The sequence below is a fragment of the Onychostoma macrolepis genome, chromosome 13 (assembly GCF_012432095.1).
Source record: "Onychostoma macrolepis isolate SWU-2019 chromosome 13, ASM1243209v1, whole genome shotgun sequence".
Taxonomy (NCBI): domain Eukaryota; kingdom Metazoa; phylum Chordata; class Actinopteri; order Cypriniformes; family Cyprinidae; genus Onychostoma; species Onychostoma macrolepis.
In genome coordinates, this window is record NC_081167.1 from 8,013,818 (window position 1) to 8,032,158 (window position 18,341).

The 18,341-nt window shown below is 41.7% G+C and overlaps 2 protein-coding genes and 1 long non-coding RNA gene across 6 annotated transcripts in view; 1 reads left to right on the top strand and 2 right to left on the bottom strand.

Annotated features, from left to right (window-relative positions):
* Positions 1-2,253: 2,253 nt before the first annotated feature.
* LOC131552656 (uncharacterized) lies at positions 2,254-10,664 on the bottom strand. Its single transcript, XR_009274030.1, has 6 exons — positions 10,549-10,664; positions 10,050-10,098; positions 9,153-9,221; positions 7,003-7,175; positions 6,819-6,899; positions 2,254-2,666 (listed from the first exon to the last, which is right to left on the bottom strand). It is a non-coding gene; the product is annotated as an uncharacterized LOC131552656 (long non-coding RNA).
* Positions 9,149-18,341, top strand: part of si:ch73-105b23.6 (fibrillin-3) — a 32,817-nt gene continuing 23,624 nt past the window's right edge. For 3 of the 4 annotated variants that reach the window (XM_058796571.1, XM_058796568.1, XM_058796574.1), the window contains exon 1: positions 9,149-9,227. The gene's annotated coding sequence lies outside the window, so the exon portion shown is untranslated. The remainder of the gene's footprint in view (positions 9,228-18,341) is intronic. The other variant, XM_058796569.1, reaches the window with a different exon arrangement.
* On the bottom strand, positions 11,723-13,001 carry LOC131552601 (uncharacterized). Its single transcript, XM_058796487.1, has one exon. The coding sequence runs from the start codon at positions 12,999-13,001 to the stop codon at positions 11,865-11,867; it is 1,137 nt and encodes a 378-aa protein (XP_058652470.1). The 3' UTR covers positions 11,723-11,864.

Genomic DNA, 18,341 nt, shown 5'->3' on the forward strand with positions numbered 1-18,341 from the left:
GACAGAAGTGTGGCCCAGCCCTCAGCCATACTTTCTGAGCATTTTACAATCAGGACATTTTGATAGTATGCTATAGGTGTTTAGATTTTAAACAAAACTGGAAGCTTCTCCAGGAACCTTTTGGACTGAGTCGAAAATGTCATCTTTGTCATGCATGAGTCCACAGTATTATGACCTCATGAGAAACACAGCGCTGTCAGAGCTGAGCAATTTGTAAAATGGACACACCCTTCCTGACTGATACCCACAACAACACCGAAACTGACGTCATATTCTCTGTAGTATCTCTAACAACATCTCGTAGACTAGCATGTCTGCATTAATGCTTGTTTTGTTGTGCTTTTTATTTTAGGCTCTAACAGAAGTTTTTAATGTGCCAGAGCCTTTATGGATCTGAAACCTCGCTTACTGTGTAGCTCTATGGTTATAAAACCTATTCTCTTAATGTAAAGATGTCTTAGCTAAACACGGGGAATATCTAGAGTCAAATTAAAATTTGCAGCCTATTTATCACACTCTCCTTCATAAAAACATTTTAAGATGTCACACATTGTTTTGATCTGTCCTCATTTCTTGTGTTTGAATGAAAATATGTGGTTAACACAACTATGTGCCATTCCATATCTCCACTTGATGGCACTCTTATATGTGACCCTGGAGCACAAAACCAGTCTTAAGTCGCTGGGGTATATTTGTAGCAATAGCCCAAAATACACTGTATGGGTCAAAATTATAGATTTTTCTTTTATGCCAAAAATCATTAGTATATCAAGTAAAGATCATATTCCATGAAGATATTTTGTAAATTTACTACTGTAAATATATCAAAACTTCATTTTTGATTAGTAATATGCATTGCTAAGAATTCATTTGGACAACTTTAAAGGCAATTTTCTCAATATTTAGATTTTTTTGCACCCTCAGATTACAGATTTTCAAATAGTTGTATCTCAGCCAAATATTGTCCGATCCTAACAAACCATACATCAATGGAAAGCTTAGTTATTCAGTTGACACTTAAGACTGGTTTTGTGGTCCAGGGTCATATATGTTTTCCTGCAGTGATACTTTGTCTTATATTTTATGACTATACCATGTGTTACATTTTCAAATGTTCAGGATTCCAGTTCTAAACTTGACTCTGCGGGTCATATTCTGCAGGTCATATTTTCCTTTGTTAGTGGTCAGCAAATCTGTTATTTTTCCATTTTACCTTTTCTCTACAAACACACACACAAAAACTTTATCAAAGGTCTCACTCACCAGAATACGACAATCTTGTTTGTGTTACAGAACAAAGCTGAATCTATTGAAAAGCTCTATAATCACTTAGGTTTCTCAAATGTTATTAAACGTTACATTTCATATGTGCTCATACAAAGCTTGAAAGCAATTATTTATGTTCTAAATGATCAGTTTTAGTTTAAGATTTAGATTTTTTCCCCCCACTATTTCCTAACCAAATAGCTATGGCTACATAATTTTTATTTTATTTTATTTCTATTCTTTTATTATTACTATTATTACATATAATTTACATTGAATCTGTAGCAGTTTCTAAAGTTAGCTTGTTAATATTTGTAAACATGTCATAGAAACAGCACTAAAAACATCTGACCATAATTTAGCCTATACATTTTTTTTTTTTCTTTATCTGAAGAAACTTAGGCATGTTAAACAACCAAAACTAAATTAAAAGACAATATACTCACTCAGAATTCACACAATCTGGAAATTAAGATGGAATCTATGAGTTATGCTCTAAAATAACTGGTAGGTCACCCAGACCGACTGTTGCAGACTTTTGGCCACACAGTAGCTATTTCCGTTGCTGTGGTTCCGTGACACGGTAAGGTGGCGTTTTCCTGTTTTGTAAAGCAACCTTGGTCAGGGCAACTGGCAATTTTTTTTTTTTTTTTAATTTATGAAAGTTATGGGGAAAATTAATTATTATGAAATATGTTAAAGTTTTATTTATTTCTGTGGACGAAGTATTTGTGATCCAAACAAGGGAAAAAATAAGTAAAAACAACTGAATAACTTGAACTGCAGAATACTTAAACAAAAACAAAAAAAATTCAGTTTGTATTATAGACTACTTATTATGCTCATAGTGAAAGTTATGAAATGTTTAATTTTTTTAACCAACGTCCTTATTATACAGCTTCAAAACTCACGAGGAATGACTGTAATTAATCTGTAGAGCAAAACGTGACAATATCTTTTACCCTTTAAAGGGGTCATCGGATGCCCATTTTCCACAAGCTGAGTTAGCAAGAACGTTTGGGCCAAATGTGGCTGATAGCTATCACATTTGGCCTAGGTATGGCTGAGAACATATGGGCCAAACTTTCCCCATATGTGTTGCCATAGCTTCAGAATTGGAGGGAATTTTCTTTAAGATGACAATATGTTTTGAGGTATATGGTCCAGATGACAGCACACAAATGAGAGCCATATATGGCTTGGCAATGGCACACCATGTAATGTGTTAACTTATGGTTAACATTTGGCTTTTATTTGGAATAACACATATAAACTGATATAGTCATGTGTGGCAGGTTAGTGGCAGTCCACATCTCAGCCAGGGCCGGGTCTAAGGGGGGGCCAGATTCTCCTTGTGCCCCTCCAGATTCTTCTTGTGCCCTTCGATCATCCACTGGATACTTAAAAAAAAAATCTAAACATTAAATTAGTTACATATTAAAATGACCAGAGATATAGCGCAGCTGTATTTTTCTTGTTCTTGTTCTACAGCTCCCCCACACTGACAGAATTTCATGTGAAATGTTTAAACCCTATGGACAGGTTATTGCTGACAGGATACGACATTCGGTAAGGGAATATCATGATATTATCTGTCAAAAACAGTATTTAACACTACACAGATCTGTACAACAGATTACATAATGAAATGAAATACGCAAACATAGCATAGACTTCTTCATGGTGCTATGTCATTCAGTATGGTAGTTAAATGTTCACAAATCATGTTATAAACATTCATAAGAGCACTAGACAAAGTTATCAGCTATATAGCAATGGTTATTAATAAAAACTATAACAGTAATACATTGTTGCATGAATAATAAACAACTGATAAAATTATCCACCCCAAACTATAGTACAGTATAGGCCTATTAACAAATTTTGATGCAATAGGGTATGATTTAAAAACGATCTTCCCTCCAAAACAGAGAAAACATCTTCCACAAACATCTACATGTCTGTATCTTTTAAAGTATATACAGTGGGGCAAAAAAGTATTTAGTCAGCCACCAATTGTGCAAGTTCTCCCACTTAAAACGATGAGAGAGGCCTGTAATTTTCATCATAGGTATACCTCAACTATGAGAGACAAAATGAGAAAAAAAAATCCAGAAAAACACATTGTAGGTTTTTTTAAAGAATTTATTTGCAAATTATGGTGGAAAATAAGTATTTGGTCAATAACAAAATTTCATCTCAATACTTTGTTATATACCCTTTGTTGGCAATGACAGAGGTCAAACGTTTTCTGTAAGTCTTCACAAGGTTTTCACACACTGTTGCTGGTATTTTGGCCCATTCCTCCATGCAGATCTCCTCTAGAGCAGTAATGTTTTGGGGCTGTTGCTGGGCAACACGGACTTTCAACTCTCTCCAAAGATTTTCAATGGGGTTGAGATCTGGAGACTGGCTAGGCCACTCCAGGACCTTGAAATGCTTCTTACGAAGCCGCTCCTTCGTTGCCCGGGCGGTGTGTTTGGGATCATTGTCATGCTGAAAGACCCAGCCACGTTTCATCTTCAATGCCCTTGCTGATGGAAGGAGGTTTTCACTCAAAATCTCACGATACATGGCCCCATTCATTCTTTCGTTTACACGGATCAGTTGTCCAGGTCCCTTTGCAGAAAAACAGCCCCAAAGCATGATGTTTCCACCCCCATGCTTCACAGTAGGTATGGTGTTCTTTGGATGCAACTCAGCATTCTTTCTCCTCCAAACACGACAAGTTGAGTTTTTACCAAAAGTTATATTTTGGTTTCATCTGACCATATGACATTCTCCCAATCCTCTTCTGGATCATCCAAATGCTCTCTAGCAAACTTCAGACGGGCCCGGACATGTACTGGCTTAAGCAGGGGACACGCCTGGCACTGCAGGATTTGAGTCCCTGGCGGCGCAGTGTGTTACTGATGGTAGCCTTTGTTACTTTGGTCCCAGCTCTCTGCAGGTCATTCACTAGGTCCCCCCGTGTGGTTCTGGGATTTTTGCTCACAGTTCTTGTGATCATTTTGACCCCACGGGGTGAGAACTTGCGTGGAGCCCCAGATCGAGGGAGATTATCAGTGGTCTTGTATGTCTTCCATTTTCTAATAATTGCTCCCACAGTTGATTTCTTCACACCAAGCTGCTTACCTATTGCAGATTCAGTCTTCCCAGCCTGGTGCAGGTCTACAATTTTGTTTCTGGTGTCCTTTGACAGCTCTTTGGTCTTGGTCATGGTGGAGTTTTGAGTTGGACTGTTTGAGGTTGTGGACAGGTGTCTTTTATACTGATAACAAGTTCAAACAGATGCCATTAATACAGGTAACGAGTGGAGGACAGAGGAGCCTCTTAAAGAAGAAGTTACAGGTCTGTGAGAGCCAGAAATCTTGCTTGTTTGTTATTGACCAAATACTTATTTTACCGAGGAATTTACCAATTAATTCTTTAAAAATCCTACAATGTGATTTTCTGGATTTTTTTTCTCATTTTGTCTCTCATAGTTGAGGTATACCTATGATGAAAATTACAGGCCTCTCTCATCTTTTTAAGTGGGAGAACTTGCACAATTGGTGGCTGACTAAATACTTTTTTGCCCCACTGTATAGTGTATATAATGGGTTGTATTTGTTTGTCATGTTTTCTAGGGGTGTAATGGTACATTATTCGTACAGACCGCTGCATGCGGAAGCGCGGAGAGCGCGTGAACGCAATCATCCCTTCCCTTTAATCTTTTCTACTAGTTACAAACGGTTATAACGCGAAATAAACACACTAATGTCACTTAATCTTAATCAGTTTTGCTACCGTGGAAAAATGCCAATAAAAAAGCAATACCTTTACCTCAGGCAAGTCATTCAGTGTCTACAGCTTGTTGCAAGAAAATTGCAATGTGCAAACTATATGTTTGCATACTTTTTTTTTTTTTTTTGTAGTGTTGTTCATTGTATCTAAAATATTTGAATTTAATAGATTGGGTTTTGTTGTTAATTGCAGCCTTTAATATTTTAGTTATATGCTCTAATAGGGCTCCCTATTGTATAGCATTATAGCTGAGATTATAGCTTTTTTATCCTTAAGAAAATTGTAATTATAATTGAGTTTATTTAAAGGCAGAGACACAAATTGTTCAGTAAACCACTGCTTATTAAAAAAATCAAAAAAACAATTGTATGTTTTCTCCCCCTGCTGTACCAAAAATGTTTGAAACTGTGACTTCAAAGCTGAGGTACCATTACACCCCTAATGTTTTCATTAATATTATGTATATTATTATTATGTCTAAAAATAGCCTGTTATTAAAGTAGCTACATTTTTTACATTGAGAAAATTAAAATTTAAAAAGGGACTTCACAGTAGCACTCATGTCTTGGGTGGTAGAAAAGAATGTGTGCAGTGCTGATTTACAGTCATTTATGTGCTTGTCTTCATATAATATCTAATGTATGATACTAATTATGATATACTAATGTTCTTTTTTTCTCTTATTTTTTCCTGAAAGACTGTGAGTGAGAAAGACTGGCGAGACTTACTAAAAGTATCAATTTTTGCACATTTATTCACTCATCTGACATTTACAAAATAGCACACTTCTGTTATGTTATGTTATGTTCTGTATTGCAATTCTGTTATTAAAATACTATAAACATTTTTTAAAAATGAGTGTGAATCCATTTTTGTGTTTAAGACTCATTGTGCAATGGGTATTTTAAATTAAAAACATGTGTGTAAATGTGGTTGAATAATGGCTTTTGGTGTATTAGCCAAATGTGGGCCACATAAGGGCCGTCAGCCCTTTACAGAACTCAACCATATAAGAATGCCATAAAGGGTCCATATATCAGCCACGTCTGTTTTTTATTATTTGGCTCACTCTGGGTTGGGTTATGGCACTGTTTTGGCTCAGTTCTGGCTAAAAAGATATGGACCAGTTTTGGGCCAGTGAACACGAACTAATCTAGTAGATCCGTGCCAAAGGAAATTTGCTGACTGGGAGGGTATGATTCTTTAGGGTCTTCATGAAAAGTATGGAAGCCCGTTTCCGCCACTGAATAAAAAAATAAAAAAGGTAATTGCGACTTTTTATCTCACAATTCTGGCTTTTTTTCTTAGAATTGCATGATACAAACTTGCAATTGCGAGTTATAAAGTCAGAATTGCGTGATATAAACTCGCAATTCTGAGAACATATCAGTCTCCCCCCCCCCTCAAAATTTATAACTCGCAATTTGTGAGAAAAGAAGTCTATATCTCGCAATTATGACTTTATAACTCGCAATTTTTCCTGTGAAAAAAAAAGTTGTGCAGGAAACGGGCTTCCATAGAAAAGTCTATAACATTCTTTGGTTAAAATTTCTCAATGTAAAAACCACCTTTTTTACCATGTCAAAATCAGCTCTGTTATTAGCAAGCCATTATAGTCCATGTTGCTTCAAATGCTAATGAGCTCTGCTGACCCCGCCCCTCTCTTCTGTGGGGTGAAGAGCAGTACTTTAGCCGCTAAACTGGCTAACTAGCACATTATTAGGAAAAGTGATTTGCAAAGATTCATAAAAAAATGTTACACTCACTTCTTCTGTAGATGAAGCTGGATCATGAATGCTTCGCGTGAACATAGACGCATTTAGGCAGATCGGGGATCGGCGCATTCCCTTTAAAATGAAAGTAATGTTAATCCTCTGCGTCTTCAGCGGCTCAGATGTCGGGAGTAAATGACAACTGCTATACTCATCATTACATCCAACAACAAAATACCTCAATCGCTTAATCTGAGATGATCTTGTCTTCCCCTGCACCGGAGTCGACACCATGGCGGACTGATGACAGCTCACTCAGGGCGGGTCTAAGGTAAGACAGTCTTGTCAATCAACTATCGTGGGAGGGGCCTGTGCAGAACTACATCATTCTGACAGGAATGTCAGAACAGCCTGATTTGAGAAAGGGGATTTTAAAATAGGGATTTAAAAAAAAAAACACTGGGTGGATTTTTATTATTATAGGATGGATGTGTACACACACTTCCAACACACATTTATGTTCAAACAACTTGTATAGTGAACGCTTTAAGTTATATGGGCCTGTTACAATTTTACTTTGTCACATGAAAACCCTTAGGGAACGCATGGACCTAAAATGCTAACACTGAATGGCATTAAACTTTGCATTAAGGGGCAGCCGTAGCCTAATGGATAGAGAGTCGGACTTGTAACCCGAAGGCCGTGGATTCAAGTCTCAGGCCTGGCAGGAATTGCCGGTGGAGGGAGTGAATAACCAGTGCTCTCTCCACCTTCAATACCATGACTGAGGTGAGACCCTTGAGCAAGGCACCGAACCCCCAACTGCTCCCTGGACGCTGCAGCATTGGCTGCCCTCTGCTGTTGTATATAACCTTCCAGCTCACCACAACAACGAGTAAAAAAAAAAAAATAATATATTGTAATAAAAATAATAATATATTGGGGTGAATTAATGGTGATTGGGACATAAGGTCAAATGGGACAATATAACTATACAGAATTTATTTTCTCACATGAGTGAAAATAAAAACTTTTTTGCTGAGCCCTAGCTGTAAGACCACATAATTAAAATGGGATGCCCTCATTGGTGTAATATCATGTAGGTGGGCGGGGCAGGCATCAAACAGGAAGTTGACATGCATGAACTGAGGAAAATGACATAAGCTTTTGATAGTTTTCATAATAAGGTCCTAAAATTGTCACAGCTACTATATTATACAAACTTTTGATGGAAATATAAATATGATGCACTGCTTCTACAAAACCAGTAAAAATGTGTTACTATCACGTTTCTATTTTCAGAATCAGGTTGTTTTTAATTTTGTCCCACCCACCCAAACACAATTTAGGTGGATGGGACAGCATAATTTTGGGTGATTCAGGAACTAGCTAGATTTTGCTAAAATAAAAATCTGAAATAGAAGCATTTTGAAAATAGAAGTGTCACGGTGCACACAGCAGGGAGGAAACGAGGAACACGCAGACGAGGAGATACTTCAAAATAATAGTCTTTAATGGTGACATCAGGACAGGGCAAGGCTGAGACAGACAGGAACACCAGGGAATAACGAGTAGACCAGACGAAAACTAATTAAACAAGCAGGAACTAAATACACATGACAATCACAGATAATTAGACGAAAACACAGCTGAACTGAATAAACCAATAATCACACTTAACAAGGACAGGAACAAGACCAAACATGGACACAAGAGGCGGGAACACATGACACACGACAGAGGACTGACAAGAAGCATTTTAGAGAAACCTTTTTTTTTTTTTAAACGTTTTTTTTAACTGTTTTTTTTTTTTTTTGGTTTGTTTGTTTTTTTTTACTGTTTTTGTTGCAGTAATAAACCATATTCATGTTTCTGTTTAAAGGTTTGTTCAGGTTAAATTGGTAAAAAGGTGAATTGGTGATGGGGCCACCCAACATTTTATTTTATTTATTATTTATTTGGACCTGAAGCATTTTTTTTAACTTGTCTATTTGATTTTCTATTTCTATTTTCAAAATGCTTCTATTTCAGATTTTTATTTGAGCAAAATCTAGCTAGTTCATGAATCAACCAAACGTTGTGTCCCAATCACCCAGATGTTACAAAAAAAAAATTAGGGTCAGTTTACAGAAAAGTGTACATAATGCATCCTTTCAAATGGGTAGTTAACATCTTCTGTAGGCTATTAAAGAAATATATCATGCGTTGGGCTAATGTTTTTAATTTATGGCAAGAAACCTTGCACAAGGCGGAAATTCAAAAACTGTCCCAATCAACCTTAATTCACCCATATATATATATATATATATATATATATATATGTATGGGAGAAATATGCTTTTTGAAGCATCGAATCAATTGAACCAATAGCTTCTCAAAATGACTCACTGTTTGGAGCCGAACCACAGCACGAGGAGGACATCTGCTGGTCAAACGAACGCTTGTGGAACTTGAAGTCTGCAGGTATGCGAGTACAGTTCCCAAACTTGGATTAAGAACTATTGATTTATCTTACGTCATTAGCATATTTCAAATGTTAAATAAAATCTGTAAAAATATGTAGCTTGTTTCTCGGCAAAACCTCACAAATGCCTTCAGAACCAACCCGATCTCGTGCGTATAAATAGCACGCCAAATAAAAACAAAAACTCGTGGTATTGATGCGCAAAAATCGACGTGTATATGCTACGCGATGGGTAGGATTAGGGTTGTCAGGTAGATGCATATCATATGTACATGAAAACTGCGCATTGTATGCACGCCAAACACGTGCGTATCATATGCACGCCACACTAATTTTTTTTTGCGTATCAATACCACGAGTTTTTGTTTTTATTTGACGTACTATTTATATGCATTTTCATGAGACCGGGCTCTCAGAACACTAGGAGACATGTCTGAACCCTTTTAAAAGGTCACACACTTCACTAACTTTAAATGGACAAGACAAGTGCAAGCATGGCTTTCTTTCTTTGTCATTTCTTCTTTTGTAATGAAAAAAGTGGATAGCTTTAGAACAACATCAGCTTGGCTAATTATTAACTGAATGAGGCACTATCCCATAGACATGTGAAGGGGTAATACCTCTGCTTTGTGGTTTTATCCATGGTAGGCTATTATTAGACCTCATTTGTAATGCTTATATGTTCATAACAATTAAATACTATTAAAATACTGGCAATTTATTTATTTATTATGCTTAACGCCATTTCAGCATATGGCTATTCATGGCGAGGACCAATCATACACAAGTCGATCCATACACAAGTAGAATGTTCTGTTTACCTGTCTTTAGGCTGTGGGAGGAAACCCACGCGGACACAGGGAGAAAATACTGGCAACAAAAATAAACACATATTACACATCCACATATATTTAATTTCTCCCGAGTTTGCGCTCAGATAAAATGATCGTAGAGCGCCTTCAGATGACTGAGGTGACCGTTAATTTTACATTAGGATGAATACCCTAAACTACTGTGATTATCGAATAGTTTTTAAATCATCCACCACATTATTATCACGTCTCTATCATCAACGCCAACTCGTAAAATAGTAAAACATTAAACTGAGTTAATGCCTAGATAATATATGTTAATATTAATAATGCATGAACGTTTAAGCAGAAATAAGAACGTTGTAAACTGCATCTCTCGTTCAAACCTTCTCGTGCATAATCTTTTGAGTCAAATTCTTGCATTTGGGCTGTTACCAAGCCAATGAAATCATCAACAAAATGTATCTTTGCAATGCATCTGAAGTGGCATTTAGATGTATTTACACACTCTTTAATCCAAACACCGCGAGAGCATCACTACCGGGAACAGAAAGAGTCCAGGTGTGTTCGACTTCATGCGGCGCCGCACAGACCTATCGGCGAGAGCAGCCGCTTGCAGTCGGGGGCGGAACTGAAAGCGGAGAAGTGAAGTCGGACACTTTCTGCTCCCGGTAGTGATGCTCTCGCGGTGTTTGGATACTCTTATCACAGATGAAGTGAATAACATGCAATATTTTTCAAATGCACAGGCGTTTCATAAATGTTTTCATGAGCAACAGAAACACTTTTTATATACTGCTTAATACAGGGCCATACCTGTTCAAGAATAAAGTTCAACATGTACTATTTAAATACCAATACAGTGTTTTTTTATTATTAAATGTGACTCATTATAACATTGTGACTGTACAGTAAAAAAAGCTTTTACTGTTCTAAAAACAGATTTGTTTTTTATTATTATGCAAAAATTATACAAAGGTTTGTACAAGCATATACAACTCACAACAAGTACAAAAACAAATAAACATTCATAAGAATATGTAAAGTGAAACAATTCATGCCATGGGTAAAATTACAACAATTTAAAGTAACAAAAGCTTCATAGGTGTTTCTTGCTTTTTTGTTCTTAATTTTATCTAATGTAGTAGTATTTGTTTAATCTCTTAAAATGTTTAAAGTTTGGCTTAGCTTACATTTTTTTTCACACGATTGTGATATTTTCCTAGTAAAATAATATTTGTGAGCTGTATTGGAATTGAAGATGTTAGAAACACACGTCATTGTTGTCATGTGGTGAATTTGGCCAATCCTGAAACAGCTGTGTGTTCATCAGCGCTCCCGCAGTCGCTCTGGAGAAACGTTAGGTTACTGACGTAACCCCGGTTCTCTGATAACATGAAGTGAGGTATCTCACTATGGGAGCGCCTCGGGCGTGACCGATCGCGGAAGCACCAATAACACCACGTCTGCCAACTATGGCAGACCAATCGCTGCAGCGATCAGGGAGTCCCGCCTCCCTGTATATAAACCGCAGCTACCTGCCGTTTCGTCATTCTCCGCATATCTCTTCTCCGTGCAGTAAGGCAAGGAGGGCAATGTTTGTGAGATACCTCACTTCATGTTATCAGAGAACCGGGGTTACGTCAGTAACCTAACGTTCTCTTTCTAACACTCGTTCGGTATCTCACTATGGGATATAGACCACTCCCGTATTGCCGATATGCTGACGAAGCAGACTAAAGAAAGAGTAGGTTATTATCTGAATCATAAAGCCCAACTGAGGTGAAACAGAATGCAAAGGAATACTCCCCTTAATAAATTGCATTATACCCCCTGACTACTCACTCCCAGAACTGAGTGGGCCAGAGATGGTTCTGTCACATCCAGTCTATAGAAACGAGCAAATGTGTGCGGAGAAGACCAGCTGGCTGCCGCGCAAATTTCTTGAATAGAAATGCCCTTAAACAGAGCCCAGGATGTAGCCATACCTCTAGTTGAGTGTGCTCGTAATCCTATTGGGGGCTCTTTATTCATATTATTGTAACATAACACGATAGCCTCCACCACCCAGTGGGAAAGACGCTGACGGGAGATAGGCTTTCCTTTGTAAGAGTCAGCCCATGAGACAAAAAGCTGATTGCTCTTACGAAGTGTGCAGGTTCTCTGAACATACGTATACAGAGAACGAACCGGACATAAACTGTGTAACCTCTCCTCCTCTGGGGATGAAAAGGGCGGTGGATGAAAAGCTAGCAGGTCCACTGATTGAACTGCACCAGCGTGATCAAACACTTTAGGCACAAACGCCGGGTTAGGTCTAAAAGTTACTCTTCGACCCCCCGGAGCAAACATCATACATGAGGAGTGAATAGATAAAGCATGTAGCTCACTCACCCTTTTTGCTGTAGTGAGAGCAAGTAACAGAGCCGTCTTCAAAGTGAGCAGCTTCAAGGCAATGTTATCAATGGGTTCGAAAGGGGCTTTTGAGAGCGCGTTCAGAACTATGGACAAATCCCAAGGCGGGACCAGCAGCTTCGATACTTCGATACATGCCCCTCTCATAAATCGACAGACGAGAGGGTGTTGGCCAATAGTACCCGTGTTAAGACCCACATGACATGCCGAGATAGCGGCCAGATAAACCTTAACTGTAGAAAAGGCTCTGCCCTTGTCCAGAAGGTCCTGTAGGAAGCACATCACATCCGAAGCTGAACACAAGAAAGGAACAATGTTTCTATCGGCGCACCATCCCTCAAACACCCTCCATTTGAGATTATATAAAGAACGTGTCGAGGCAGCCCTCACGTTCTGAATTGTCTCTATCACTTTCGGAGGTAACCCAGCTGCATCCAGATTTAGCCTCTCACGGGCCAGGCCCAGAGAGCAAGTTTCTGAGGGGAGGGATGAAATATTTCCCCCCGTGCTTGTGAGAGGAGATCCCTGCGTGCTGGTAATGGCCATGGCTGGTCATAGAGCAGTTGCGCAATCTCCGCAATCCACATTCTCCCCGGCCAGTATGGCGCGATCAGAATCATTACATGTCTGTATTGTCGAACCCTCCGTAGTGTCGGTTCGATCAGGCTCAACGGAGGGAACGCATACAGTAACACGTCTGGCCACTCGTGGGCTAGAGCATCCACACCCAACGGTGCATCGTTGCCGGCCAGAGAGAAGAACAGGGGACATTGCGCGTCTTCGCGCGATGCGAAGAGATCTATGGCTGCACGGCCGAATCTCTGCCACACCTTGAGCGTCACTTGGGGGTGGAGTCTCCACTCCCAGTACAGAGGATTCCCCCTGGACAGTAAGTCCGCTCCCCTGTTCATTATTCCTGGAACGTGTGTCGCACGTAACGACAGGAGGGTCCTGCTGCTCCACATAATTAGTTATTTCGCTAACAAGTGAAGCTTGTGAGAACGAACTCCTCCCTGCCGATTTATGTAGGCTATCACCGTTGTATTGTCCGCCCTGACCAATACATGATGATTCTTGAGAAAATGCACAAAATGTCTCAGAGCTAGTAACACTTAGTAGTTCCAGAAAATTTATGTGCTTCTCTCTCAGTGCGGGAGACCAAACTCCTCTCACTGTTCTGCCTTCGAACACCGCCCCCCAGCCCGTGAGAGATGCACCTGTCGTCACCACTTTCCTTAACATAACAGGACCCAGAAGGCATCCTGTTCTGAGAAAAGACGGAGCTCTCCAATGACGGAGAGCGTTCATGCATTCTGGTGAGATGCGCACTCTGCGGCTGAGACGGCTCTTTGGGCGAATGCCCTGTGACGCTGTCCAATTCTGAAAATCCCTCATTCGCAGCAGTCCCAGGGGAACCACTGACAGTGTTGAGGCCATCAGACCCAGTAGCCGAAGACACATTCTGAAAGAGACTGATCTCCCTCGTTGAAAAAGGGAGAGGCAACGGAGAGGCAACTGTGAAATGTCTCGATGCGATCCTCTGATAGGAAAGCTCGAAACGTCACTGAATTCAACCTGAGACCCAAGTAGACTATTTCCTGTGCAGGAGTTAGACAACTCTTCGTCTGGTTTATTCTGAAACCTAGTCTCTCCAGATCGTCACTAGTCTGCCCGTATCGCTCTCTGCTTGCCTCTGGGAAGGCGCGCAGATGAGCAGGTCGTCCAGATATGATGCGACTCTGATCCCTCCCCTCCTCAATGGCATCAGAGCCGCTTCCACACACTTGCTGAAAACCCTGGGGGCCAAAGCGAGGCCAAAGGGAATTCTTGTATACTCGTATGCTGTGCCCTGATAAGCAAACCTCAGATATTTTCTGTGAGCAGGAAAAATATCTATGTGAAAATATGCGTCCTGGAGGTCCACTGAGGTGAACCAATCTCCCTGACGAATACTCTGACACAACGTTCTGAGCGACAGCATTTTGAATTTGTATTTTCTGAGGTGTTTGTTGAGGACCCGTAAATCCAAAATGGGACGGAGACCTCCCCCTCTTTTGGGAATCACAAAGTATCGGGAGTAAAAACCTAAGTGGCTTTCTCTCGATGGAATCACTCTTATCACTCCTTTTCTCATTAAAGAGGATATTTCTTCCTCTAAAACCTGAGCTGCTTCCCCTTGGGCCACTGAGATTACCACTCCATTAAACATAGGAGGTTTTACAGCGAATTGAAGTCTGTAACCCCTGTCTATCATGGTTAAAACCCAGGGATGAACTGCGCATGCGCGCCAGTTCGCGGCCTGAGCTGCGAGTGGGCCCTTCTCGTCTTCGCTCACTAGCGGTGTTGCAGCACACTCTAGTAGCGAAGGAGGGGAATGCCGCTCCAGTAAAGGAGTAAGATTCGTCTTTATTTGTGATTGTTTTAATTTTTTGTGATCCTTCTTTATTTTTATTCCACTCTGCGCCCTCAGCCCTTGGCCTGGATGCGTCAGAGAAAACTTTATTTGTGATGGGATGCTTGCGAACTTTTTTTTGTCTCAACCTCGTAGGTGGAGGGAGAGACAATTCTCTGGGGGGCACCAGAAGAACATGGGCCATTTCCCCGCAAACATTGGACTTTGAACTGACCGCACACGTCCATTCTACACTTAAATTCCTTCTCCTTTTCCCCGCGGGAGGGAGAATGGAATCGTTCTGCAGGGATGGGACAGAGAAACCCTGGGTGCTGTCTCCAAACCCTTCCTGATGCCAAGCTGACATCTCAGGTCGCCCGCCTCTTTTTGTTTCCCTGAGGGGCTGCCGACCGGTGTTTCGCTGCTGCGGCTGCGAAGGACTGCTTTGGTTTCACGAAACCGGGCTTTGACTGAGGGCCCGCGTTTCCCGGCTGTTACGGTGGAGCAGGACGGGAAGGCTGATAATCAGAATGTCCCCCTCTCCCTGAAGGTCTGAAGTTCGGTCGGCTCGGGTGATAAGGCCGAGCTGCCGGCTTTCTGGGGAGACAGACCTCGAATGCCTCTCCCTCCTTTTTCCGCCGGTCACATTGCTGACGCATCGCTGTTACTGTTGCGCCGAACATAGCCTTTGGATCAATAGGGGCATCCAAAAACTCCACCTTCTCTTTGTCAGAGAGGCCTGACAAACTGAGCCATAGCGATCTCTCTCCCACAACCGCTAAGCCCATACTCCGACCGCAGCTTTGAACTGCTCCGCGGGATGTGCGCAGGTTTAAATCTGCAATGACACATATCTCCTCCCAGATCGCTGGGTTGGGAGATCCGGAGTCCAGCTGACGCCCCATCTCCTCTAATAACTCCGCTTGGTAGGCAGTAAGGAGGGACGTCGCGTTCAGAGCACGAACTGCCAGTGCCGATGACTTATAGATCTTTTGAAAAACAGAGGCGGCGGCGCTCTGTTTTCCTGAAGCGAGGCTCGGTTGAAGAGAGGCGCCGCCCGGCGACCTGGGTGCAAGTGATTAGCCACCGATGATTCGATAGGGGGAGGGTCCGCCATCCCCACATCCTCCATACCCTGAACGTCTAGCCTCGAGAAGCCCTTAACAGGCACTTGGTGGGAAAAAGGCTTATCCCAAAACCTCTTCATTTCAGCCACACAAGCCGGGACGGCTGGAATAAACTGCCTTGATGGAGGGAGACGTGACAGAAGTCTCTTTCCATCATACAGATCTCTTTCAGCCCCCGGACCTGCCGGTTGGGATGGCCAGTCGATCGACAGTCTACCCGCGGCCCTGCGACAGACCTCGAGTAGATCTGTGTCCGTCTGTACGGGGGAGGGTGAACTCGCCTCCCGTGCACTCGGCGGACGCGACTGATTCGGGGGAAGAATAGCATCTTCATCGTCGTCATCCTCGTCTTCGAGGATGGCTGACAATACTTCGTCCTCGTCATCTTCCTCTCCCGCTAGCGGATCGAACAGCAGGGGAAGGACTGGCGACACCCTCTCCATCATCTCTCCCCATGAGCTGCTGGCCTGCGAACAGTCCATCGGTTCCTCTCTGGGTTGAGCAGAGAGGCATGGGTCCGACTTACCAGCTACTGCCACGCGGACTCTCCGCTCTCGGGTCTTAACCGAGAACTTCGAGCAGTGAGGACAGCCCTCAGGGTTTGACAGAGCCGCCTGAGCATGTTTTGAGCCCAAACAGGAGATGCAGAGGCCGTGTGAATCGCCAGAAATCCACATTCCGCAAGCACACGGATGGGGAGGATTACCTTTCCTCCAGGGCTCTCCGGTTCTTCGTAGTGGCCATGGGGCCTACACTCTCTTCGCACGGTAAGCTGCTAACTAGTACGGAGCTGTGCTACAATAGAGAGCTGTTCTTTTCCTTCTCTGTTTTGGTGCGTGGTGAGCGCCCCCAAAACTTGGAAAATAAGTATAGAACTTAGAGCAGAAAACTCGCCGTAACGCGTTAGTTATCCCACTCTAAGTGAAGCTCAACAAACGTTAGGAATCCTGCGTTCGGGACGTTACCTTGCGGCTCGGTCTGTAAACTGTTGAGCAATGATTCCCTAAGTCTGCTGAGCCAGCTTCCGAAGTCTTCACGGGGAAGAGAGCGAGAATGACGAAACGGCAGGGACTCCCTGATTGCTGCAGCGATTGGTCTGCCATATTTGGCAGACGTGGTGTTATTGGTGCTTCCGCGATCGGTCACGCCCGAGGCGTTCCCATAGTGAGATACCGAACGAGTGTTAGAAAGAGAACTGCGCTGGCTGAGTCAACCGGCTGCTCTCAAAACGCTCTCGCGGTACTTTGATGCCACACTTGACAGTGACGTGGCGTCGGCGCCGGTTCAAGTGAGATTGAGGTCTCTGCAGTGCAAAAGTGGGCATTTCTGATTTTTTGGGTGTTTTCAAACTGCTGGGTGTTTCTAAACCATGCAATCAAAATGATCCCTCTTACCTAACCCCACCCCTAAACCTACCGTCACTATGACATCAGCCAATCAGGTAACATGGTCTAAAAACGCCCTGATCTGGTAACTCCCATTACTTTCCTGCAGAGACCTATACTTGGTTCAAGTCGGACAAATTTTCTAACCGGCATGCACTTCTTCAAGTCAGCCGCTGATCGGTTTTCATGGCGCCGCATGAAGTCGAACACACCTTATATGTAAGGTGGGAGGAGTTGGATCTGGATCCAACCACGCCCCCTGGATCTTGTGGGCTGCAGAGTGAGCATCGATCTGCACTTCGAATTCTAACCGGAAGCAGTAGACCATCCGGGAATCTTTGGCATAATTTTTTAAACAAACTATGATTTGGGACATACTAATTCTATTTTCGAATACTATTTAGTTCAACGGTTGTACACTCAAATCAGAGAGGATGGTGGGCAAAAACTAGTAAAAGAATGTAGGGCATGAACACTACAAAACAGCCGACACCTGATATAGTGCAATGTAGGGAATAGGGAGCAGTTTCGGACACAGCCTATATGTTCTAAAATCGGCTGAAAATATCAAACATGTTTGATATCCAACTGAAATGGAATCATAGTCGGAAGCTAAAAAATCAGAGTCTGTGATCATACACTACGCAAATTTTCAATGGAATCTGTCAACTCAAATTAACAGACTGGCTTTGACCTTTGGCAACTAGTGTCAACTTCTCCAGACTGTAAATCGGTGGAAGATCAGGACACAAATAAATAAATAATTTGATCCATTTAATAAGAGGTTTCATAATGAGGCTAGTTTCTGTGTTCATCACCATATGAAAGGTTTTATTAGTTTGTTTTGTTATTTGATTTTTGAATGTGTTACTTACTGAACGTGGACAAGTCTCGATGTTGCAATGTGTTTGAATGACAATGTACACATTAAGCACAGCCAGACTTTTGCGATTAATGATGTACAGCTTAATTGAAATGCTTT

What these genes read in the sequence shown, in the direction of transcription:
- LOC131552601 (XM_058796487.1), bottom strand. Translation starts at nt 13,001, where the DNA reads ATGGCCATTACCAGCACGCAGGGATCTCCTCTCACAAGCACGGGGGGA.